This window comes from Sus scrofa, chromosome 1 (assembly GCF_000003025.6).
Source record: "Sus scrofa isolate TJ Tabasco breed Duroc chromosome 1, Sscrofa11.1, whole genome shotgun sequence".
Classification (NCBI taxonomy): domain Eukaryota; kingdom Metazoa; phylum Chordata; class Mammalia; order Artiodactyla; family Suidae; genus Sus; species Sus scrofa.
Window position 1 is genome coordinate 9,008,773 of NC_010443.5, and position 25,658 is coordinate 9,034,430.

General features: G+C 47.2%; 1 protein-coding gene across 1 annotated transcript in view; it reads right to left on the reverse strand.

Annotated features, from left to right (window-relative positions):
- SYNJ2 (synaptojanin 2) overlaps window positions 5,434–25,658 on the reverse strand; it is a 94,845-nt gene continuing 74,620 nt past the window's right edge. The window contains 12 exon segments of the mRNA XM_021086423.1: window positions 5,434–8,568; window positions 8,570–8,814; window positions 10,346–10,497; window positions 12,277–12,385; window positions 14,131–14,243; window positions 15,949–16,083; window positions 17,917–18,090; window positions 18,815–18,983; window positions 19,539–19,617; window positions 19,717–19,935; window positions 24,004–24,121; window positions 25,480–25,636. Coding sequence (XP_020942082.1) covers window positions 8,103–8,568; window positions 8,570–8,814; window positions 10,346–10,497; window positions 12,277–12,385; window positions 14,131–14,243; window positions 15,949–16,083; window positions 17,917–18,090; window positions 18,815–18,983; window positions 19,539–19,617; window positions 19,717–19,935; window positions 24,004–24,121; window positions 25,480–25,636 — 2,136 coding nt within the window. The 3' untranslated portion in view covers window positions 5,434–8,102.

Consider the following 25,658-nt stretch of genomic DNA (forward strand, 5'->3'; position numbering starts at 1 on the left):
TGCTGTGCCCACTCCTGCCCTCTGATAAAGGAAGAGGGGACGAGCAGTAACGTCAAGCGTAGATGCACAGGAAGCGGTCTCCGGAAGGGTGGGGGAGGGTCTCGGGCGAGTTCACCCTCCACTCGTCTGGGCAAACGGGTCTGGAGGAAGTTTATTACACACAGGTGAGATGAAAAGAACTGACTTGATACTTAACAACATAAAAAAGAACATACAATAAGTATATACTGGTGGCTGAAGGCTCAACTGTAAAAGGAAACCTATCCCGAAAAACAACAGCAAGGAATTATGAACAGGGAATAAGGGAGAAATATGGAAACAAACTGGAAAACCAATCAGGGCAATTACAGAATAAAGCAGAAACCACATTAAAGAATAGAGACACAGATGAAAATTATCTTCCTTTTTTTTTTTTTCATCCATACCCACAGTATGTGGAAGTTTCAGGGGCAAGGACTGAACCAGTGCCACAGCAGTGACAATGCTGGATCTTTAACCTGCTGAACATACATATCAATAATTACCTTAAATGTAAATGGACTAAATGCCCCAACCAAAAGACATAGACTGGCTGAATGGATACAAAAGCAAGACCCATATAGATGCTGTCTTCAAGAGACCCATTTCACTTCTAGGGACACATACAAATTGAAAGTGAGAGGATGGAAGAAAATATTCCATGCGAATGGGAATCAAAAGAAAGCTGGATTAGCAATACTCAGATAAGACAAAATAGATCTTAAAAATAAAGAATATTATAAGAGACAAAGAAGGACATCACATAATGATCAAAGGATCAATTCAAGAAGATTTAACAAAATATGTGAACAATATCATATATGCAACCCAACACAACCTTAAAAGGAGAAATTGACAATAACACAATAATACCCCACTTACAGAAAATCCAGACAGAAAATCAATAAGGAAACACAGGCCCTAAATGACACATTAGGCTGATGGACTTAACAGGTATGTATAAAACACTCCATCCAGAAGCAGCAGAATACACATTCTTCTCAAGTGCACACAGAACATTCTCTAGGACATATCACATTTGGGCCACACATCAAGCCTCTGTAAATTTAAGAAAATTCAAATCACATCAAGCAACTTTTCCAATCACAACACCATACGACTGGAAATAAAACAAGAAAAAAACTGCAAAAAAACACAAACACGTGGAGACTAAACAACATGCTACTAAACAACCAATGGATCCCTGAGGAAATCAAAGAGGAAATTAAAAAATACCTAGAAGTAAACAACAACAAAGACACAACAATCCAAAACCTATGGAATGGAGCAAAAGCAGTTCTAAGAGGGAAATTTATAGCAATACAAGCCTATTTCAGGAAACAAGAAAAAGCTCAAACAACCTAACTTTATATCTGAAGCAACTAGAGAGAGAAAAACAGACAAGATCTAAAGTTAGTAGAAGAAATCATAAAGATCAGAGCAGAAATAAATAAAATAGAAATGAAGAAAACCATAGAAAACATCAATGAAACTAAAAGCTGGTTCTTTGAAAAGGTCAACAAAATTGATAAACCCTTAGCCAGACTTACCAAGAAAAAAATAGAGAGGACTCAAATCAATAAAATTAGAAATGAAAAAGAAGTTACAACAGACATCACAGAAATATGAAGGATCATTAAAAGACTACTACGTGCAACTATATGCCGAAAAATGGACAACCTAGAAGAAACAGACAAATTCTTAGAAAAGTACAATCTTCCAATTCTAAACCCAGACAAAATAGAAAAGATGAATGGACCAATCACAACTATTGAAATTGAAACTGTGATTTAAAAACTTCCAACAAAACAGAAGTCCATGACCAGATGGTTTCACAGGTGAATTCTAGCAAATATTTAGAGAAGGGCTAATACCTATCCTTCTGAAACTAATCAAAAAAATTGCAGAGGAAGGAACACTCCCAAACTCATTCTATGAGGCCACCATCATCCTGAAAGCCAAACCAGACAATATACCACAAAAAGAGAAAATCACAGGTCAGTATCACTGATGAACACAGATGCCGAAATCCTCAACAAAATACTAGCAAACCGAATCCAACAATACATTAAAAGCATTGTACACCATGATCAAGTCAGATTTAAACCAGGGAAGCAAGGATTCTTCAGTATCCACAAATCAATCAGTGCGATACACCATATTAACCAGCTGAAGAATAAAAATCATGTGATCTTCTCAATAGATGCAGGAAAAGCTTTTGACAAATCTAACACCCATTTCTGATAAAAACCCTCCAGAAAGAGGGCATAGATGGAAACTACCTCAACATAATAAAAGCCATACATGACAAACCCAGAGCTAACATCATTCTCAATGGTGAAAAGCTGAAATAGTTCCTGATGAGATCAGGAACAAGAAAGATGTTTGCTCTTGCCACTGCTATTCAACTTAGTTTTAGAAGTCCTAGCTATGGCAATCAGAGAAGAAAAAGAAATAAAAGTGATCCAAATTGGAAAGGAAGAAGTAAAACTATCACTGATTGCAGATGACATGATACTATACCTAGAAAAATCCTAAAGAAACTACCAGGAAACTCTTAGAACCTATCAACACATTGGGCAAAGTTGCAGGATACAAAATTAATACACAGAAATCAACTGCATTTCTATATACTAACAACAAAAGATCAGAAAGAGAAATTAGGGAAACAATCCCATTTACCACTGTATCAAAACAAAATACTTAGGACTAAATCTACCTAAAGAGACAAAAGACCGGTACTCTGAAAACTATAAGATGCAGATGAACGAAATCAAAGATGACACAAACAGATGGAAAGATCTACCATGCTCTTGGAATGGAAGAATCAATATTATCAAAATGACTATACTACCCGAAACAATCTATAGATTCAATGCAATCCCTATCAAATTACCAAGGGCATTTTCACAGAACTAGAAGAAAATATTTTAAAGTTTTTTGGAAGCACAAAAGACCCAGCATAGCCAAAGCCACTCTGAGAAAGAAAAATGGAGCTGGAGAAATCAGGCTCCCTGACTTCAGACTATACTACAAAGCAACAATCATCAAAACTGTATGGAACTGGCACAAAGACAGAAATATAGATCAGTGGAATGGCACAGAAAGCCCAGAAATAGGAGTTCCCATTGTGGTGCAGCAGAAATGAATCCGACTAGGAACCACGAGGTTGTGGGTTTGATCCCGGGCCTCACTCAGTGGGTTAAGGATCCAGTGTTGCCATGAGCTATGGTGTCAGTGGCAGACGTGTCTTGGATTTGGCATTGCTATGGCTGTAGCATAGGTTGGCAGGTGTAGCTCCAATTTGACCCCTAGCCTGGGACCTTCCATATGCCACGGGTGTGGCCCTAAAAACAAACAAACAAAAAAGCCAGTAATTGAACCCACGCACAATGGAGAAAAGACAGTCCCTTCAATAAGTGGTGCTGGGAAAACTAGACAGCTACATGTAAAAGAATGAAATTGGAACACTTCCTAACACCATACATAAACTCAAAATGGATTAAAAACCTAAATATAAGACCAGATACTATAAAACTCTTACAGGAAAACATAGGCCAAACGCTCTCTGACATAAACGACAGCAACATCTTCTCAGATCCCCCTCCTAGAATAATGACAATAAAAACAAAAGTAAACAAATGGGACTTAATTAAACTTAAAAGTTTCTGCATAGCAAAAGAAACTCTAAACAAAATGAAAAGACAACCCACAGAATGGGAGAAAATCTTTGCAAATGAAGCAACTGGCAAGGGATTAATCTCCAAAATTTATAAAGAACTCCTGTAAATACCAAAAAAACAACCCCATCAAAAAATGGACAGAAGAGCTAAACAGACAGTTCTCCAAAGACATACAGATGGCCAAAAAAACACACAAAAAGCTGTTCAGCATCACTCTTTAGTAGAGAAATGCAAATCAAAACCACTATGAGGTCCCACCTTACACCAGCCAGAATGGCCGTCGTCAAAAAGTCTACAAACAATAAAAGCTGGAAAGGGTGTAGAAAAAAGGCACCCCTCTTACACTGTTGGTGGGGATGTAAATTTGTGCAACCACTGTGGAAAACAGTATGGAGATTCCTTAGAAAACAAAAAATTAAATTACCATTTGATCCAGCAATCCCACTCCTGGGCATCTATCCAGAGAAAACCATACTTTGAAAAGATACATGCACCCCAGTGTTCATTGCAGCTCTATTTACAATAGCCAAGGCATGGAAGCTAATGTCCATGGATAAAGAAGACACAGTACATATACACAATGGGATGTTACTCAGTCCTAAAAAGGAATGAGATAATGTCATTTGCAGCAACATGGATGGACCTAGAGATTATCACATTAAATGAAGTAAGTCAGACAGAGAAAGACAAATATCCTGTGATATCACTTATATGTGGAGTCTCATTAAAGAGATACAAAAGGACCTATTTATAAAATAGAAACAAACTCAGATTTTGAAATCAAACTTATGGTTACCGAAGGGGAAACTGTGGAGGGAAGGAATAAATTGGGAGAATGGGATTAACATATATACATTACTATACATAAAATAATAACTAATAAGGACCTACTGTACAGCATAGGCAGGTCTACCAAATGTTTTGTAATAACCTATGGGGTAAAAAATAAATATATGTATAATTGATTCACTTTACTGTAAACCTGAAGCTAATACAACATGTAAATCAACTATACCCCAATAAAATTTTTTGAAAATTAAAAATAAAAAACTACAGAACCACCTTCACCCCTCCCAAAATAATAACAATTTTTTTGTTGCTGTTTAAACAAAAAAACAAAAATAGTTTGCCTTGTATGAGAATGTGTTTCAAAGCTCTCCCATGATCTTGGAAAAGGACGGTAACTGACCTTCCTTCCTCCCCATCCAAACGGCAGGCTGTGGACTCAGATGAAATAAATTCAATATTATACTTACCGGTCAGGAAGGACAAGTCATCTTTATCATGTGGAGATTGTCAGTATATTCTTATTTCTGAAAGGCATCAGAGAACATTATGACCTAAATTTTGCGTGTTAATTAGCTAAGAACAAACCAAGGCAGAACTGGAAGACTGCTTCCTCCTTCCCTCCGCCTCCATGCAGTAATGTACTCAAAACTGTAGCAATCTAAGAAGTCTGCTCTGAGATCTAGAGAAAAGGAATCCTAGCATCTCTCAATATTGTTGCATAAAGTTATGTTATGACGGGGTCCCTGCTGGCAGCATTCAAGTCTTAAATTCCTAACCAAAGTATTATTTGATGCTGCTTCAACGTAGTTTGATGGTTGAAAAAAGAAACAAAAGTAAGACCTCACATAGAGGAATAACTAGCAATCACATTTTAACCAGAATGAGAAGCTAGCCAAGGAAGATACCCCAAGGTTCTCGTCATATCTGAAAAAAATAAGTCAAATTAAACAAAACCAAACCAAAACTTTAATAGGTGTTTTTTACAATTTCAGTACAAATTATCACTTCAAATAAACATTACAGGGTTTTATTAATTGCCAGTCACTCAATAAGTAATTTTTGCAGCTTTCCTTTCTAATCGAATAACTTCACTATAAAGCAAATGTTTTGGTGATTACCTTGCTTATACACGGGTCAGGAGAATTGTATTAATTGTCTTGAACTTCAACAACTTTAAACTTTTATAGGAAATGCTTAGGCAGATATCCTAGTTTCAGTAATTTACTGGAACAATTTTTTCTTTCTTTTTTTTTTTTTTTTTGCTTTTATATGGCCACACCCGTGGCACATGGAGGTTCTCAGGCTAGGGGTTGAATCGGAGCTGTAGCTGCTGGCCTACACCACAGCCACAGCAACTCAGGATCCGAGCCATGTCTGTGACCTACACCACAGCTTATGGCAACGCCGGATCCTTAACCCACTGAGCGAGGCCAGGGATCGAACCCGCAACCTCATGGTTCCTAGTCGGAGTCATTTCCACTGCGCCATGATGGGAACTCCCAGAGCAAGTTTTTAAAGCAGGCCAAGAAGTCAGAAGACTGTGTTATAAAAAGGGAATCAATCTCTTTGGGATCAGGGAGACAATGCTGAATTGTAAAGCATGTGCCTGAAATACTTCCCAGTGAACTGTAACGCCTAACAGAACAGTCACGAAACCAACTGCAAGGTCATAGGAAAAAGGCCAGTGTGGGAGCAGCAAAAGAAGACTCAATATAAAAACCATGGAATGAAACCCCTAGAACAGCAACTGCTTACTGCCAACCAGCTATACTGCAAACCTAGGAAACTCCCAACAGTTACACAATGATTTAAAGGCAATTCCAACTGTCCTCCCTTTTTCCGTTTTGCCTTTCTAGGGCCGCACCCTTGGCATACAGAGGTTCCCAGGCTAGGGGTCCAATAGGAGCCGTAGCTACTGGCCTACACCACAGCCACAGCAACTCGGGATCCGACCCGAGTCTGCGACCTACACGCCACAGCTCACAACAATGCTGGATCCTCAACCCACCAAGCAAGGCCAGGGATCAAACCCACAACCTCATGGTTCCTAGTAGGATTTTTTCCCTCTGTGCCACAACAGGAACTCCCCTGCAGTGTATCTTGAGAGTGGTAATGAGAGGTCTGAAATCCCAGAGGTCTGATGGGTGAAAGAAGAGTGGTATTGCACCAGGCAAGATGATTCCTGCCTTCCTAACCATTAGCTCTTAGTGCAGGAATTCCCGGGTCCCCTTACGGTCACACAGAACCACTGCTGTATGAGTGAGTCTATGACACCAAAGACTCCTAAATATGGTATATGGCACACTCAGATTTTGCCAGTGAACCGCTCATCAGTAAAATTGTGATATCTGCCCCAACTGGATTCTAGGCCTTAGAACCTTTTTAGACACGTGAACAGAATGCTGATGTCTTTTTTTTGGCTGCACTCGCAGCACGTGGAAGTTCCCGGGCTGGGGACTGAATCCACATCATAGCCAGAGTCACAGCAGTGACAAAGCTGGATCCTTCACCTGTTAAGCCACTGGGGAACTCCAGCTGGTGCCTTTTTAAATGACTGAATAGGCAAGAAGCCGTGGTGGAAATGTGTACCGAAAGAAACTAATAAGTAGATAAGCTAACTCAGAATGTCCCGGGCTTCTTATACATAGGGACATGTTCTATTTTCCTTCCTGAAGCCACGGCCAGGTATCCCAGACGAAGACACACATTCCTTGAATGACAGCAATGAGAATCAGTATTAAGTGCCAGTATGAGTTTTCACATTTTGTGCTTTTACTGGGTATGGAATATATGGAAAAAAGAAATCCATAAGGTTTTGTTTAGTAGGGAATAGAGTGTGTAAAAATTGGTTAGAGTACCACACCAGAGCTCAGGACTGTAGCAATTTATGGGACATGCAAAGTCCATGACAGGGTGCCAGAGGCTTTAGCCAGATGAAGCTCAGGTTAAGCTAATGGTACAGGCTTCAGAACCAAAGCAGGGATGACACCAACGTTAACATCCGTGCACATAAATAAACACAAGGGCTCATGGGAATGAACGGTCTCGTCTCTTGGATGACCTATTTGCTACTTCCTACTCTGATTATTTTTTAACCTGGGGTCAGGCAGCCAGGTACAGCTCTTAATGGTCCCAACCACTTTTTAGTATAAACCTTCCTTTATGCATCAACCTTCAAGTGGGTCACCAAAAAGTTATACCAAATCTGTAAAACACAAACAATATTTTTTTTTAAAAGTCACATACACACATAAATTGAACAGCCGTTTAAAATTCAATGGGTGGGCGCTCCTTGTGTGTTATCAGCTAGATTCCCTTTCCTAAAATCCAGACACTGAATCCAACCAGAGGTTTCCCACACGCAAGAGGAAACTTAACATGCACAAGTCTGGAATAAAACACATCTTGGTGGCTGAATAATAATCTTATTGAGTAAGAGACAGAGTTTTTGTAAACTACACAAGAGTGACAGAAGTACCACAGTTTCTTCAGGGTGCCTTTAAACAGATGTCTCTCTCCACTGAGGGGTTGAGGCCAATGGGCTTTCCTGCCCGTAAAGTGATGCCAAAGAAAAGGCACACATCCTGCAGAGAGCGCTGCCAAGTTTCCCAGTCATGTTTCTGCCAGTGGGTCAAACACCTGCAGCACCGTCCTCTTGTCCTTGTCACTGACTGTCACCCAGTGACCCAGGTCTTTCTGTCTGTGCTCCAGCGGTGGCTCTTGGGCAGGTGACACACTGACTTGCGGGGGGGCTGCGTGTGCCCTTTCGAGGTTCCTAGTCTCCAAGTCCAGGGGGTCAAAGTTCTTGGAAAGCCAGGAATTATTCAACAGGTTAGGGTGATGGAGAAGGCTCCAGAAGGGATCCTGATAGTCGCCCAGAAGAGAGGCCGCCCCTGACTTCGCATTCTTGGTGCCAGCCGCTTCCGGGCTTGAGGCCGATGAAGGGCTGACAAAAGGTGGCTGTGGAAAGGGAGCGCCCCCTGGAGGCTGGTGTGCAGGGGGGCAGTCGCTGCCGGGGCTGCTGCAGGTGAGGCCCTGGAGAAGCTGGCAGTTGCTCTGCAGCACCTGCAGGTGGAAGGGCCGACTTCTTCCTCCTCGGGGGCGCCTGGGGCGCAGGAGGCGGGGCCTCCAGAGGGGGCGGCGCGGCCGTGGGCGGGGCCTCGTCTGGCGCGGGCTTCCGGGCAGCACCTTTCCCAGGCTGAAGGGTTCTCGGTTTGGGAACCGGAGGAACTGTCACTAGAGGAGGGGCGTCAAGGCTCATCTCCGGGGGCCCGACTGTAAAATGGACAGCCTGATTCCCACACTGTTCTTCCGGTGACGCGGGCTGAGAAAAGGCACGACAAAGAGTGTCAGTGAGCAGCCCGCCCCGGGAGCTGGGAATCAGAGCACACAGGGTCCACAGGGGAGCAGAGATGGGGCGAAGCGGACATTCTAGAAAATCCAGGATTTGAGAATGTCTGGGATGCAGGAATGTGACCAGAAAGAGCACAGGATTAAGACACACGTATCAGGAAGGACCCGTGGGTCCCATGAAAGAGGAATGGGAGCTTTAAAACCAGGGCCACCAGGAATAATCTGAAGCACGTTCCCCTGTTTCCTAGGAAACGGGGTTATGCTCGTCCTTTAATAACAGCGGACCTCTCTGAACACTCTCTTCTTTGAGGCCGCAGCTCTGATAATTTCGTCTGTACCCCGCCAGTGTGAGGTAGCTCAGGTCAGGGCATTAAGCTCATCGAAGGAAGGACTAACGGGTGTACTTGCTCCTTGAATCTTTGATATTTAAATGCAGAAGAATGGAACATTTCACTTAGCAATTCACTTCCTTGGTTCTGATTCAAAAGGATCACAAAGAAAACAACTGCATGAGGCCAGAGGGAGCTTTTGTACCAACAAGGCTGTCAGTAGCTTAAGCTTCGGCATTTCTGAATTTCCACGGGCTCTTTCAAAATCTAGCTGCAAAAACAACCCCTTCTCTGACAGGCTTTTAACTGCCGCTCCTGTGCCTCGGGTGGGGAAAATGGATCCGTTTCTGTCCCTGGCTTTGAAAAGACAAGGCAAGAATGGCGACGAGGAGGCGAGGAAGAGCTCTGTGGCGGGAGAAGGCGTGGACGATGGGCAGATGAATGAGCAGAAGTGGGACAGCAGAGCAACCCAGAGAACCCAAAGCAAGCTCTGTATGAACCAAGCGCCCAAGCCATGCTCACACTTGCTACAGGTGGCAAAGCAGCCATTCTGTCGGGACCAGCCAAGGGATTACCGAGTGTCCGTCACTAGCACACTGAGCTCAAACAGAAGATCCAGAGGTCTCTATGGGTGCCAGTCTCTGGGCTGCTACTGTCCTGACAAACTCATGTCTTTGAAGCAGCAAGCAAGGCTGAGAAGCTTGAGAGCGAGAGCAAAAAACAATCTGCAAGAAAAGTGGCAAGAAAAGCTGTCGAGGGTCCAGGACCCGGGACCACACAAGCGCTTGTCACACCGTCGATTGTTTCTCTAATGCATATAAAATCTGTCCATGGGAACCTGGGCAGATGGCACACACACGAATGGGCATTACGGGAACACTTGGAATAAAGCATGCCACTGTGGTTCGCTCTGGGGACTGAAATGACCATTTGGGCAGCTTGATATCTCCAAGCTGTTCCCGTCTTGGTGACAAATTCCCAACTTTTCTGTTCAGCGTGTGCCAGGAAGCAGTAGGGACTCCAAGGAGAGAGTGACTGCCAGGCATTTTCCTCAAGGATGGAGCTGTGTCTGGGGCTTGTGAATTATCGGGAGACCCGCTGGAGATGTAATTTTTATCTAACGAGACATCTGAACAACCTAGGAGGGACAGGCTTATGTGACCGGGTTTTTACCTTTCCTGTTCTCCTCAAGGTTGGCTTCTTGATGGCAGGAACTTTGGGTGCCGGCCGACGGGGCAGGAGCGGAGCCATGCCCCCTGTGGACTCTGGTTTGGAAGCTCCCTGGTCCCTCAGGCCTATGGCGTTTGGGGCTTCTCCCGGGATGCCTGCAAGATACCATGGCACGGCTGTAATGTAAAGGAAGGGCAACTCAATGCCTGGCTTAATCTTTAGGTGGTCTGCATGGTAAGGATAACTCACTGACGCCAGGTATTTCTTTCTTTCTTTCTTTCTTTTTTGGCTGCCACACGGCATATGGAGTTTCCAGGCCAGGGATCAGATCTGAGCCGCAGTTGGGACCTAAGCCACAGCTGTGACAATGCCAGATCCTTAACTCACCGTGCCCGACTGGGGACTGCACCTGTGTCCCAGTGCTCCCAAGACACTGCCGATCCCGTTGTGCCACAGCAGGAACTCCTGTATTTCTTTTTTAGCTAAGAATAACTCTTTGAGGGTAACCAGGACCAACATGCTAACTGTGGCTCCCCGCTTCCCACGCTTCCCGTCTCAACAGGGGATGGTGATCTGGGGTCTGTGTGGGGGAGGCTGGGGGAGGCCCTAACATGAGTACCTGTGCTTCTCAGGGGAGCTGATGCAAATGTCCTCAAAGTCGCATTAGGGCCCATGACCAAGAAAATGTTAAGTTGGGACCCTGCATAGATTTCAAACCTCTAACCTCTCCTAACCTCGATATCTACAGGTTTGTTTTTTTTTTTTAAGCTTTACTGCAATATAATTCATATACCATAAAATGTCCTCTTTTAAAGGATGCAGTTTGGTGGGTATCAGTGTAGTAACACAGTTGGACACGGTCACCACTATCTAATCCCCAGAGGCTCTCCATCACCCCGAAAAGAAGCCCCACACATACCCACCCCATCCCTCCTCGCCAGCCCCTGGAAACCACTCTTTCGCTCTGTACAGATTTGACTACTCTGAACACTTCAGATAAATGGGATCATGCCAGCCATGGCCTTTTGTGTTTGGTTTCTTTCAATAAGCACATTATTGTCATGATTTACCCATGACAGAATGGTGTTAGCACTTTATTATTTTTGTGGGTGAATAATACTCCACAGTATGGACACATGACATTTTATCCATTCATCAGTTGATGGACACGTGGGTTGTTACAGCCATACAATTTTAGGTATTATTACTCTTTAATAAAAAAGAAACCAAGGTGTTATCCCACCGTGGTGGTTCTCAGGCTCTTGATCCTGCCCTCCGTAAATGTGATTTGCGAATTTCAAATAAATACCCCAACTAAAAGCAAATCAGGCAATTGCAACTGCATCGGGCTTTTCGGAGGGCATAATCTGCCCCCTTCAGAAGAGACACTGGTACAAAATCAGAAGAAAAAACCCCAAAAAGTTAGCTTCCAGTGGTTGTGAATGCGAAGGGGAGATTTCAGGCTAAAATATGAGGTAACGTGAAGTAACAGCAACAAAAAATGAACAGGCAGCGTGGCAGAGAAGAGGTCCCTGCCTGACATCAAAGAATCCACAGTTGCTGGTGATTTAAAAAGTAGATTTTTTTGCCTCAAAGAGGATGCCTATCCACGCATCTCCTTCTACAGAGCAGCCAGGATGACTTAGTGCCCGGAGCTCGAACTGCTTCTAAAACTCATCTTCATTTATTTCAGTTTCTCCCTTAAGTGCTGCTTAATCATTTGGGGATGATTTTTACATACTTACTGAATTTTAAATACATAGTTTTAAATGGACATCTCAGTAGCAGAACTTGACAAAATGTTGCTAAAGGGTACTTTCATTTAATTCTTTCTCCAGAAAAAAAAAAAAAAGTTACTTTCTTTTTAAAGCCCCATTCAGTAGGAAGAGGACAAGAGAAGCAGAACTGGGAGGAGAGTTGTGGGGAGCACGCACCTCCTCCAGCTTCCAGGAGACATCGGATCGCTGCTTCCGCCTCCTGCGCGTTGGTCGTTTTGATCTGCTTGACGTTATAAGGCTTACTTATCCCGGTCCTAGCTTTAGGCTTGAGGACGAAATGAGGCAGAAACGCACATGAGCACAGGTAGGAGAAGGGTCTCGCCTGGCGGGTTCACTGCCTACTGATCTATGTGTGAGCGTGAGGCTGGACAGAGCTCCCCATCAGAGGGGGATTGAAACACAACTCCGGTCTAAAGGGCAGCCTTCAAGCCTCTCCCGCGCTCACCCCCGCCCCCACCCGGCACTGGCGCACCAAGAAGAGGAGCCGATGATGTTTAGAGGACCCTCGTCTCCCACACAGGTGGTTACAGGCTTTTGCAATGTGCACTATCTCTCTTCCAATAACCAGGTAAAAGCCTGAACGCGTCATCAGAAGTCACTCCTTCCAAGGTCCAGAGGAGTCATTAAAATACCTTCCAGGGAGTTCCCGTCGTGGCCCAGTGGTTAACGAATCCGACTAGGAACCATGAGGTTGCCGGTTCCATCCCTGGCCTTGCTCAGTGGGTTAAGGATCCGGCGTTGCCGTGAGCTGTGGTGTAGGTTGCAGACGTGGATCGGATCCCGCATTGCTGTGGCTCTGGTGTAGGCCAGCGGCTACAGCTCCAATTGGACCCCTAGCCTGGGAACCTCCATATGCCACAGGAGCAGCCCAAGAAATGACGACAAAAAAAAAAAGAAAAGAAAAAAAAAAAAGGTGGAACCTAAAAAAAAACAAAAAACAAAACCCAAATAAATGGATAAACAAAATAAAACAAAACAAAACAAAAAACACCTTCCAGACTCCCAGACAGACAGAACAGGCTGGAGTTGCCAAAGGGTAGCGTAGACAGAGGAGAGGCGGACTGGGTGTTTGGGGTTAGCAGATGCAAACTATGATACAGAGGCTGGATAAAAAAACAAGACCTGTGTCCTACGTCGCACAGGGAACTAAATTCCATATCCTGGGAGAGACCATAATGGAAAAGGAGATGAAAGAGAATGTTTGTGGTGCGTAACTGAATCACTCGCCCCACGACAGAAATTAACACAGCATTTACATCGACTACACTTGAGGAAAAACAAAAACAAAAGCACCTTCAGGTATTTTCTCAGAAGTTCTTCTTCTACCTTTTTACCTTCCTACCTCTTAACCCAAACCTCTGGGTCACCTTTGAGGACCGCCTCCATTGCTGTAAACCACTGAGGTGGCGTCCACCGCCCGCTTCTACTGTGGCCTCGACGGCCGGTCGGCTGGCCTGGCTTCCTGCGCTCTCCTGGGGCCCATGGGCCCGCGGCTCCACCTCCCTCCTGCCTCATCTCCAGTTCTCTGACTTTCACCTACAGTTTTGGGGCTCACTGCCGCCCTCGGGAACTCCCTGTCCCTAAAGTCCCACAGGACTGTCATGGTGACCAGTGTCCCCTACTGTGTTATTTGGGTCCTGTTAGGCCTCTTTTCAGCCTCTTCTCTCAAGACAACTGTCTGCATTTCTCCTGTTTCCCTTCTGCTAACCACTGCTCCATACGCGAAGGTCAAAGGCAAGCATCAGAAGAGAGAGAAGCAGATGGGTCCGGAAACCAATAGTCTCACTGTGAAGGGACACCTGGGATTTTTTCATCACATGCGATTCTCTCGCTAACGCGCTGTGTGAGGATTAAAAAACCCTATAAAGGATCTGGTACTAAGTTACAGGGTTTGGGGATGAGCAGTGGACAGGCAGAGGGTTAAAAGAGACAGAAATCTATATATTCCCTGAAAAGAGGAGATGCTAAGAGATGCGGGCCCGGTCCCTCTGATCTGAACGCAGAACTCACTGCTTGCTGAGGTGCTCCGGGCAGAAGTCTTGCCGTCTGCAAAATCGAGTACTGCCCGTGGGTACCGGAGGAGATGGACGCATCCGAAGCGGATTTTTTCACCGTGAAACCAGCTGGAAGAACCAAGGAGGGCAGACTCTCAGTCTCAGTGAAGTCACGGCTGCTTCAATGCACTTTTCCAGCCAGCTGAGAGCAAGATCATGGCTCGGGTCTGAGTATGTCCGTGGCCTCTGGGGACTCAGAGGAGCTACTGACTTTCTCTTCTGAGGCTCTAAGCACTTGTGCCTACGAATGTAGATTCTCTAGAGAAGCACGGTTTGCATGCAAGTGTTAATCTAACATGAGCAGGGGTTTCAATATGACACAAAATCTGATTCATCATTTTTAAGCAGTTTAAAACACACGACTGTTATTAGGACCAAGTTTTTACAATGTTTTGTGGGCAAAATCTGAACAAAATCCCAAAGCAGGGGATTCAACTCTATTAAATAATAGTTGCAGCCATTAAAAAGTCATGCTTTAGAACAACATTTAATGACAGAGACAGTAGAGGAAAGACAACCAAACAAAATGGATACCAATTTTGTAAAAAAAATTAAAAATTAAAAAAAATAAAAATTAAGCATAAATATAGATATATCTAATTGGAAAAGGGAAAGACATCTTTTGGATAACAACTATTATCTCTAGGTAAGTGAAATTAAAAATTTTATTGTTTAGGAGTTCCTGTCATGGCGCAGCAGAAACAAATCTGACTGGGAGCCATGAGGTTGCAGGTTCGATCCCCGGCCTTGCTCAGAGGGTTAAGGATGTAGGTCACAGATGCAGCTCGGATCCCATGTTGCTGGGGCTGTGGTGTAGGCTGGCAGCTACAGCTCCAATTGACCCCTAGTCTGGAAACCTCCATATGCCAGGGGTGCAGCCCTAAAAAGACAAAGGACAAAAAAAAAAAAAATTGTTTTATCTCTTTTTGTAAATTGCCACAGTAATATAGGTTATAAATTTTTTATTTATTTAATATTTTATTTTCTGAGTACCAACCCAGAGAAGTAAAAAAATCAGCTTAACAAGTTGTGTGTGGCTGGCGTGCCATCAATTACTACTGTGATCTAAGCCGAGATGAATGCAATTTTGAAAGTCCAGCCGTAGGAAAATCTTTACATCGAAGTTGTCATATTGGGGGAGGGGGAGGGGGAGAAGCAAACAGTGGAGTAAACAGAAACTGATCAAAAGCGTGTCACAACTCCATTTCAGGTTATTAAGGGACGGTTCCTGGGCAAAGCAGTTTTTCTGAGGAGCCAAGAAGAAAAGTGCCACCCTGAGCCCGGAGCTGGGAAGGGCTGTTCTCAGTAGGCTCGGGCTCAGAGATGGGGTGGCGCCTCGTTAGGGGTCACCCTACATGTCTGGGCACGTGGCCTAAGTCCTGAGAAGCGGAGAGAGGGTGGGCAGCTGTCCAGGAGAGAAGATGCTGGAAGATGCTGTGCGGCTGGGGGAGGAAGGAGCTCAAAGTGCCCCTAGATTGTCTGTGGCCCCACTTTTCCACTGTGTAAAATTTCAAAGTGAAAAGCAGCTTAGAGCAAAAGCACAGCCATGGGAGGATGAAAAACAGCTTTGTAAAGAAATCGTTTGATTGGCCTCGAGAAACACAGCTCTCTCTGATACCCAATTTGCCACAGATTTAGGACAAACAGGAGGCTGAGGAGGGATAAAGCACCGCGGAAACCGAAGGCTAGATTTAGAGCCGTTTGTTGGGTAGCAGGAGGTATGTGATGATTCCCAGCAGGCACTGTGGTGAGCGGAAAGCAAGCGGAGTCTTACTTGGAGGGGGCGGTCTCTGCGGTGGGTGAGGTGGCCGAGGCCTATTGGGAACCGACAGAGACCTACTTGGAGAGCGGTGGCGGGGGTCCCCGACGGCTTCCAGCTCCTGCTTTAGCTCCACCAGGTCAGCATCATCTGCAGGGCACGGCGGGAGGGGAGTCAGGTGTCAGGGCAGACCTGGGTCTGCAGGGACCCGGCGGTGGGGTGGCCAGACCCCCGGAAGGGGATCCCTTTCTGCTGGCATGCAAGGGGGCGGGGGAGGGCACCTAATGCCTGCTCGGCACATTCAGTGAACCGCGGACAAGGTGTGTTGTCCAGACATGAGCGACACTGAAATATTTCTAAGCGGAGGCACGTTTCCTTCTGAAATAGTACACGAGGCTTCCCACAGTAGACAGTGGAAAACCAGAGCTTCTCCTGTTCAACTCCTCGCTCTAAAACAGGACAGCGGATTGGGAGGTGAGGGCAGCAAGGTCCCGTACGGAGTGTCAAGTTCATACTCAAATCCCAAATCCTACAGCCCATGGCAGCTGCCGCACAAGCGTTTGCCACCCTGAGTCACCCTGCAAAATCCCTCTAAGGCCCGGAGGGGCCTGGGGAGGCGACTGCTCTATTTTGTTACATACGCATTTCTTACCTTTAAATTCAGGACCATTTTAGGTCTTCTCTCCCACCCTCTGACACCCCCTGATTCACTTCATTTTGGCTCAAACATCCCGTCCGTCAAATCCAATGGTGCCACCTCTTTGGAGCTCCCTTTCCAAGGAGAAATCCCGCCTCTCCCGGGCAGAACTCCAAAGAGGTGGCCCTAAAAAGACAAAACAACAACAGCAACAACAAAACGCTTTCCAGGGAAGGTGTTTAGCCTGGAGAGGTACAAAGATCCCCAAGCCCTTTGATATGTTTGTTCTCAAAGCCGGTCCGTAGCCTGGCTGCACTGAACCATCAGGAGCTTTTAAAGTTACAGATTGCTGAGACCTGTCATAGAGAGGTGGGTATGGCAGGTGTGGGCTGAGACCTTGGAAATCTTGGCAATTCATAAAGCTTCCCAGGTGATTCGGACACGTATCCACGTTTGGGGACTGTTGCCCAAAACAGCAGCAGCGTTCTTTAGAGAATCAAGGCGGTTCTGTGCATTGCAGCAATGCCAGATCCTTAACCCACTGAACGAGGCCAGGGATCGAACCCTCATCCCCATGGATGTTAGTTAGGTTCTTGACCCACTGAGCCACAACGCGAACTCCTGGAAAGCATCTTAATTTATTTTCACCCCTATTCTCTGTTCTCAGCCCCAACTCACAGGGTCCTGCTCTCCTCCAGTGGGGACACAGTGACCAAATACAAAAGGTACTCGTGGCTGTGGTGAGACTGAGCTGAGAAGTCTGATGGGGAATATGAACCAGTCTACTTCCCAGCCCACGGAACGCTAGTGGGTTTTAAACCTCACTCAAAAGAGCCATTCCACCATATCCCTTAGGGACCTGCAGTTCCCTGAGACTCTCAGTCCCTCTTCAGTCTAAAATGACATAATGATGCTACGGTATACTATTACTGCATGATAAGAGAATATCATACGAATATAACATGGCACAAGCAATTCTGGACATAGATATTGAACACGTCTCTCGTGGGATTGAACCAGAGAAGTTTGGGGAGGGGAAAACAATCAGAAACGTAAAACCAGCCCAGAGCTGTGACCATCTAAATACACAGAGGACACCAGAGCAATCGAGCATCTGGTGTTTGATGGGAGCACTGGTTATTGGAAAAAAATAGAAGCATTGGAGGAAATCGGTGGAATGGCAGCTGGGTTCCTCCCCAGAGCCCAGTTTCCACCCCTTGCTATGATGGGTTTTACCCTTTGTTCATGGGACTGGCACACCTGATGGTGGCATGTGGTGTCCGGCTTCTGGGAGAGTGAACGCAGCCATACCAGAGAGGCTGTTTAGAAAAGGCGGGTGGAGCTACCTTTGTAGGTTGGATGCTGCTTCTTTTTGGTGAGTGCAGGCGACCTGCCGGGAGGTGCCACTGCCGTAGAGCTGGGGGCATCAGAAAGCTCATCTCCACCCAGTTCACCGTCCGAGACCACAGGCTGATTCAGCTCGTCCACCAAATAGTCTTCGTCATCTTCGAGAATATCCCCTGGCAGAAGGAAGCATCACAGCCAACAATTAGGGTGAAAGGGCCCAGTCTTTCATCGGTGGGTCTGTTTCATGACCGAGGCCTATGGTTCATGTCAGAACCCCCAAGGCACAGCCCAGGGTACCGACGTGACCGCAGGGCCAGGACCCAACTCCATGGGTGCCTGAGACACAGGACCAAGTCCACAGCCCTAACATCCTCAAACCCACTGATTTCCGTGCAATTTTGTTTTTATTTTTATTTTTTGCTTTTTAGGGCTGCACCTGTGGCTTATGGAAGTTCCCAGGCTAGGGGTCAGATTGGAGATGCAGCTTCCGGCCTACACCACAGCCACAGCAATGCCAGATCCGAGCCGCCTCTGTGACCTATGCCACAGCTCATGGCAACGCCAGATGCTTAAGCCACTGAGCAAGGCCAGGGATCGAACCTGTGTCCTCATGGATATGAGTTGGGTTAGTAACCTGCTGAGCCACAACAGGACCTTCATGACGTCAGTGCAATTTCAGCCACCTCTGGTCTTGTTCACCATCGCATGCATCACCCTTGCACGTGAACACCAGCCAACGTTTCACAGGGGAAGCAAGCTTGCCCTTCAAGCCTCCTCCGTAACCTTCCCGGGGGCGGGGCTCAGACGGGCTCTTGAGGCTCTTGTGCCGTGGCTGGGAGAACAGCACACCTGCCCACCTGGCCACAGGGACTGGGACGCCCTCGCAGGGTGACTCACCTTCCGACTCGTAGTCCAGACTCGTGAAGTCAAAGGTCTCCTCCAGCAGACAGGAGTTGGCCGTGGGCGACATGGAGGCCAGGCTGTCCCGCTTCCCAATGATCTCCTCCTGCAAACCTTTCAGCCAGTCCTTGGTCTTCGGTCTGATCTTCACAGCTCTGCCTTTCACCTGGGAGGACACGGCAGCCCCCCGGGAATGAACGTGGACGTCAGACAGCCCGTCTCAGCCCCGAGGGCTCCTCGCTCAATCGCAGGCTTCAGAGCGGGGGCCACCTTCACGTTTCGCCAAGAGAAACGCGGGTCTAGACCTCGGGCCCCGCCCCGCCCACCCCGATCCGACTCAAAGCTGAACTGACAGCTCCAGCCTTTCACTCCACTGTGTTAAAAAAAACCAGGATGTTTTCAAAACAGAAACGACCTCCAAGCCGCATGTTCTAAACCACATTCTGTAAAGAGAAAGATGGGGTTTCCTGGTGGTTAGGACCCGGGCAGCTCTCCTGTGGCGAGGTGTGGACACAGACGGACCCCGTCACACAGGGCCAGCTGCGCTCCAAAGCTTGCTCCTTCTCCCCAGTCCTGCAAGGAGCCAAGGCTGGACGGTGGACACCCTGACCAAAGATTCCAGAACCAGATGCTGGAACGGAGGGGACCAGCGCCTGACCTCCTGCCGCATCTCTGCTACAGACCCGACCCAGTGAAAGCACAAGAAACCAATCACACTCACCTTCATCCCGTCCACGTCCAGGACGCTGAGAGCCGAGTGACTGTCCGCAAAAGTCACCAGCATCTGCCCATGGTTGATCCTGGAAGAGAAGAAAGTGGCCAGGTTGACCCCAAGCGTGCTCTCTGATGCCCCCGGGAGCGGCACCCAGCGGGTCCCCGCCCCCAGCGGGTCCCCTCACCTGACGAGCACGATTGTGCCGTAGCTCCCCAAGGTCTGCATGAGCTCCAAGCGCACGTCCTCGGGGAACTCATTTCTCTCTTCCAAGGTCGGCGACTGAAGGTTGACGACGACGGTGGCGTCCAGGGGGCCCTGGAAAGAGGACACTTCCTGGAACACCCTGTCCCGAGCACCCACATCGACTTCTTGCACTTCCACCTCCACGATGGCCAGCACGGGTCTGCGTGAGATACGGGGGAAGATGGGGACCGTTAACCTGGGACCGGATGGCCCCCAGCCCCCACCTCAGTCCCCACTCTGCCGGAAAAAGCCAACACCAACCACGCAGCCTGTGTGCGCCCCCTCCCCCCAGAGCCCCGCAGCCAGGCTGTCCCGTCCTGCGGCTTCAGTCGGTCTTCCCTCAACCTTGGGGCTATCCTGGCGTTTCTATCTAAGGATGATTTGACAGAAAACGACACCAGCCATCAGCAAAGGTTCTTTACGTGTAATCCTGGGACTGCCGAGGATGCTGAGAAAGGGTCACGCTTTTCAGGGGGCTATTTGGCAATGTGTGTTAAGGATCTCAAAAACGTTCATCTCTTTGGACCAACTAATTCCAATTCTGGATAGCTGTTCTAAGGAAATGACCAGAAAACCAGACAAAGATTTATACACAAGGTTGATCATTACAGCACCGTCGGTGGGAGAAAAAAGGGGAGACAGTTAAGTTAGGATGCACCACAACATCAGACGCCATGCGTCTCGGAGAGTGACGTCGTGGGACTTTCTGGGTGGTGCGGTGGCTTAAGGATCTGGCAGGATTTTCCTGCAGTGGCTTGGGTCCCTGCTGTGGCGTGGGTTCAATCTCCCGCCTGGGAACTTCCACATGGCTTGGTGCAGACAAAAAAAGAGAATGATGTAGAAATCTATCTGACACACACAGAAAAATGGATCTTCAGGAAATAATGTGATTGCTGTGATTTTTATGTAGGGACGGTTTGGTTCACTCTGCAAAATTTTTGAAAAGTCCCTTATGATGAAGATTATGTCACCTTATTGAAGACATTTATAATATTAAGTGGAAACGAAGCATAATACAAAATGGTATATGATACGGTGGCAACCTTTCAAACTAGGGAATGCTGAAAAATTAAGAGATGGGGTGTTAAATCAGTAGTACCCCCTGAATTTACATGATTATTGTTAGGTTTTTTTTTTTTTTTTTTTGCACCCAGAAACAACAAACAAGAAGATGGGGGGAAAAATCTAACACCGAGTATTTTTTAAAAACTCTTTCAGCAGGAAAACTTTTCAGAGAAGCCTCATGTGTTGGAAATGGAGCATCTCTGATGGCAGCAGGAGTGGGCATGGGCAGGCAGCTTCGCTGACTCGGCATGAAGAGGGACCAACTTCCAATACGCCAGCAACTGGATGAAGCTCCAGAGAAAGAAGATGAGTGCAAAAGCCAATCCCCCAATTCTGTTCCATTTATAGAGTATTTTTGCAATGACAAAGTGATGGGAAGGGAGAATGGGTCCGTGGCTGACAGGTTAGGGAGGTGTGGGGGCGAGGGAAAGGAGGTCCCAGGGTGATGGACTTTCTGTCTCCCCCACATTGATGTCACTATCCTGGTGAATTACAGGGTCTTACCACTGGGGGGAGCTGGGTAAAGGGTGCTGGGATCTCTTCATTCCTCCCTACAACGGCGTTCAAATCTACAATGACCTCATCATCAAAAGCTTAATTTTAAAAATGTTAATGTAGCAAGAGAAAAAGCAGATGAGAACAGTTCACATAATACGATCCTAGTTTTCTTATTCAGTTTAAACACCTGAAGCTTCTGTGCACCTGAGCACACGTGACACATGTTTTGGTGGAAAATGTACATGGAAAAATGTAATGAAAAGAGAGGACAATCCATCACCAGACATCGAGTCAGAGGGTGGTTCGGTGGGCGACTGGTTTGTTTATGTATATTTTCACTGTCGACAACCAAGATGTTCTGCTTTTGTAATGAGAAAAACCAATAAATGTCTAAGGTGGTCTCGATCCAGGATGTTTCGGTCTTCCCCCCACCCTGTCAGGCTTCCCTGCTGAGGAAATGCTGCTCCATCCTCGGAGCTGCTCAGGCCACAAACGCCAGAGTCACCCTCCCCTCCTCCCCCTCACAGCCCCCATGCCACCCATCGGCCAATTCTGCTGCACTTTCAAAACCTAACCAGAGGCCAAGCACTGATCACCACGGCGACCGGCGGCCACCCGGGGCCAAAGCCCCACCATCCCCTCCCTTGCTTGCCGCACCAGCTTCCTCCCTGGCTCCCACGGGAGTCTCTTCAGGTGGCTGTTACCACCTGGCCCCACAATGCCACTGTGCTCAGAGTGAAACCCCCTGTCCTTTTTACGGCCCACAGGGTTCCGAGCTGGCGATGCTTGCTCATCTTGCCCCGTTTCCGATGGCTCTTCCCCTCACCATCTTCTCTATTCTCCGGGCTCCGAGATGTTCACTCCATGCTCTGGCCCTGGCATGCGCTCCCGCTGACCCCTGCGTGGCTCACTCTCTCATTTTCTTCAGGTCTCAGCTCCAAGGGCATCTTATCAGAGACGCCTTCTCTGACCACTTGGTATGAAACTGCACCAACCTCTGGCCTGCCAGTACTTTTTTTTTTAAAAAAATTCACGGGGGGAGTTCCCGTCCTGGCGCAGTGGTTAACAAATCCGACTAGGAACCATGAGGTTGAGGGTTCGGTCCCTGCCCTTGCTCAGTGGGTTAACAATCCGGCGTTGCCGTGAGCTGTGGTGTAGGTTGCAGACACGGCTCGGATCCCGCATTGCTGTGGCTCTGGCGTAGGCCGGTGGCTACAGCTCCGATTCAACCCCTAGCCTGGGAACCTCCATATGCCACGGGAGCGGCCCAAGAAATAGCAACAACAACAACAACAACAAAAGACAAAAGACAAAAGACAAAAAAAAAAAAAAAAATTCACAGCATTTTTGTTTATTGTCTGTCTGACCTCACTAGGACAGAGGGTTTCAGTCTGAGCACAGTGGCATTGTGGGGCCAGGTTGTAACAGATTCCTTGAGAGCATGGTCCCCTCTGTTTCGTCCACTCCTTATGCTCAGCGCCAGGAAGGGCCTATAGAGAAGGCTCCTCTTTAAAAACTGGTTACATGACTGCTTTTAAATGTCCTCACTGCACTAGCAAACCTGAAAGCCACAGATCGGCAGACTTCCTATCGCTCATTTCTAGGTATATATTGACAACAGCGGTTTCTCAAAAAACTAGAAACACCTAAGATTTAGACTGAGAGTCGGACCAACTGTTTATCACCAATGCTCTTTCTTAAACTCTTCCCTTGCAAAAGTTGAAACTGACCTGCTAGTTTTGGTAGCAGCCATGGGAAGATCACACCCTCATACGCCTCCTCTGTCTCTAAAGATGTCCTACGAGAATCAGCTCCCCTTGGGGCTGGTCCCAGTGCACGCCGGGCTGACAGACCTCTGCTGCCGTGTCCGATCCCAATCCACAACGCATAGGCCAAACCAACAGCTCAGAGCATCAGAAACCCGAATCCAGCACCGTAAAACCCTATGGTGTTCGTAATAATACAATATTGGGGACGCTATTCATCTGTAGGTGAATGGGTAAACTGCAAGGATACATTTAGCGGAATATTGGACAGTGGTTACACATGCATGTGCCAGGTCTCTAACAGTGGCGTGACTGTGTTGCAAAAATTTAAGTAACAAAAAAGCAAGAGCACAGTGACGTCACTCATCAGAAGTTAAACGAGGCATTCCCGTTGTGGCTGAGCAGGTTACGAACCCAACTGGTACCCATGAGGATACAGGTTTGATCCCTGGCCTCACTCAGTGGGTTAATGATCTGGTGTTGCCATGAGCTGTGGCGTAGGTCATGGGCTTGGCTTGGATCCTCCGTTGCTGTGGCCGTGATGGAGGCTGGCACCTGCAGCTCCAATACGATCCCTAGCCTGGGAACTTCCATAAGCCACAGGTGCGGTCCTAAAAAGAAAAAAATCAATAAATAAATGACACAAATCGCCATAGATTATGTCTTTGCAATTTTCATTAAGTGATGTCACTTATGATATGGAGCAATGACAAAATGCTCACACTGACTAAATCTTGGCGGCAAGTACACAGCTATTTGTCATACTGTTCCTGCTCTTTACTGTAAGTTACACACGTGCGTGTACACACACTCACACACTACACACACACTCTTGGGTTGGGAGCAGCAGGCAGCGCCTTTCTCAGCCGAGGACGTGCCCACGGTGGCCAGGACCATACCTGTGGTCAGACGCTTGAAGCTCTGCTCGGCCATAATACTTGAGGGTGCCAGGGGACCAGGCGTGTCTAACTTTGGGGTCAGCATCCAGGCCATTGTCTAGAAGGTTGAGTTCTCCGGCTACTCCAAGGATCCCAATCAAGAGACACACACACAAGACAAAATTGTGTCAACATGTGCGATCGCCGACTATAGATGGCCCACACCAGGGATCCATGTCACGGACACCCCCCACCCCCACCCCAGACTCCTTCCCTCTAACCCCTTGGCCTTGAAACCTCGTCAGGGCGGCTTTGGAACCAGGGGTAAAAAACTCCTCCCACGTGGATCATCCAAACCAGCGCTGCCTGCATCCTCCCCAGCAGGCAGACTGGGTGAGAACGCGGAAGCCGCGGCTGCGGGGATTCTGCCCCAGGCCCATAGGAACGGGAGACCCGCAGCTCTGTACAGCTGGAGACGCAGAGCCCGGAAACCAACGTTAGGGCATCGTGCCCCTTGTGCAGTTGTCCACAAGCTCATCTCAACAAAACGGCGTCTGACTTCCCAATCTGCAGGTGCAATTTCCGGGCTTTGAAATCTCACCAGAAAAGTTTGGGTGGTTAGGTATTAATTACAGGCGTTTGAACTTTGAATTAACTGTGCTTCCTCGCTGGGCATCAATAATTGTTCAAAACTTGATTGACAAAGAATTAATTTTAAAAAATCTTGTTGGAGTTCCTGTTGTGGCTCAGTGGTAACAAACCTGACTAGTATCCATGAGGTGGTGGGCTCAATTCCTGGCCCTGCTCAGTAGGTTAAGATCCAGTGTTGCTGTGAGCTGTGGTGTAGGCTGCAGACACGGCTTCGATCTGGTGTGGCTGTGGCCAGCAGCTACAATTCCTTTTTGACCCCTAGCCTGGGAACTTCTATATGCCGTGGGTGTGGCCCTAAAAAGACAAAAAAAAAATCTTGTCTTTTTTTTTTTTTTTTTTTTTTTTCCCACTGTACAGCAAGGGGGTCAGGTTATCCTTACATGTATACATTGCAATTACAGTTTTCTTGTCTTTCTTGGCTCTTGCTCATGCTTGATTTGGAATTGGCGCTTTAAGCAGATAAGAGTTCGGCCAAACAAAATGGGCTGGAAAAAGCGCCTGAGGGTGTGAGGCAGGGATGTGGAGAGGAAGAGCCGGGCCTCTCCCTGTCCCCACCAGGGACAGAAGGCGGCAGCAGGAAGTCGGGGAACAGCTGTGGGGCAGGGATGGGGACAGCCAGGTCCACCTGCAGACCGCAGTCTCTAGAAGGAGGCCCAGGCGTGGGGGGAGGCTCCCCCAAAGCGCAACTGCCAAAGCTCCAGTCCTGGGGTGACTGGCAAAGTTCTGGGTTAGCAAAAGAATTGCTACTCACAGAGCAAAGAGCACTGAACTAAATAAAAGTGACCTCCCCCAGGGCACTGATCATTCGCCCTCCCCCAGCTCTGAAGGCGCACGCAGCTCACACACCTGTTTTGTCAAAAGGATGCCTCTTCTTCCACCACAGGACCCTGTCTGTCCAGGCAGGGGTGCGGCACTTGTCACTTGTGTCATAGGCAGCCGAGCCAACATCATACTTGTAGGTGGGCCCAAAGTCAATGGTGCCTTCGTGAAAATCTTTAAAAATCTATGAGGCAAAGAAGTCATGA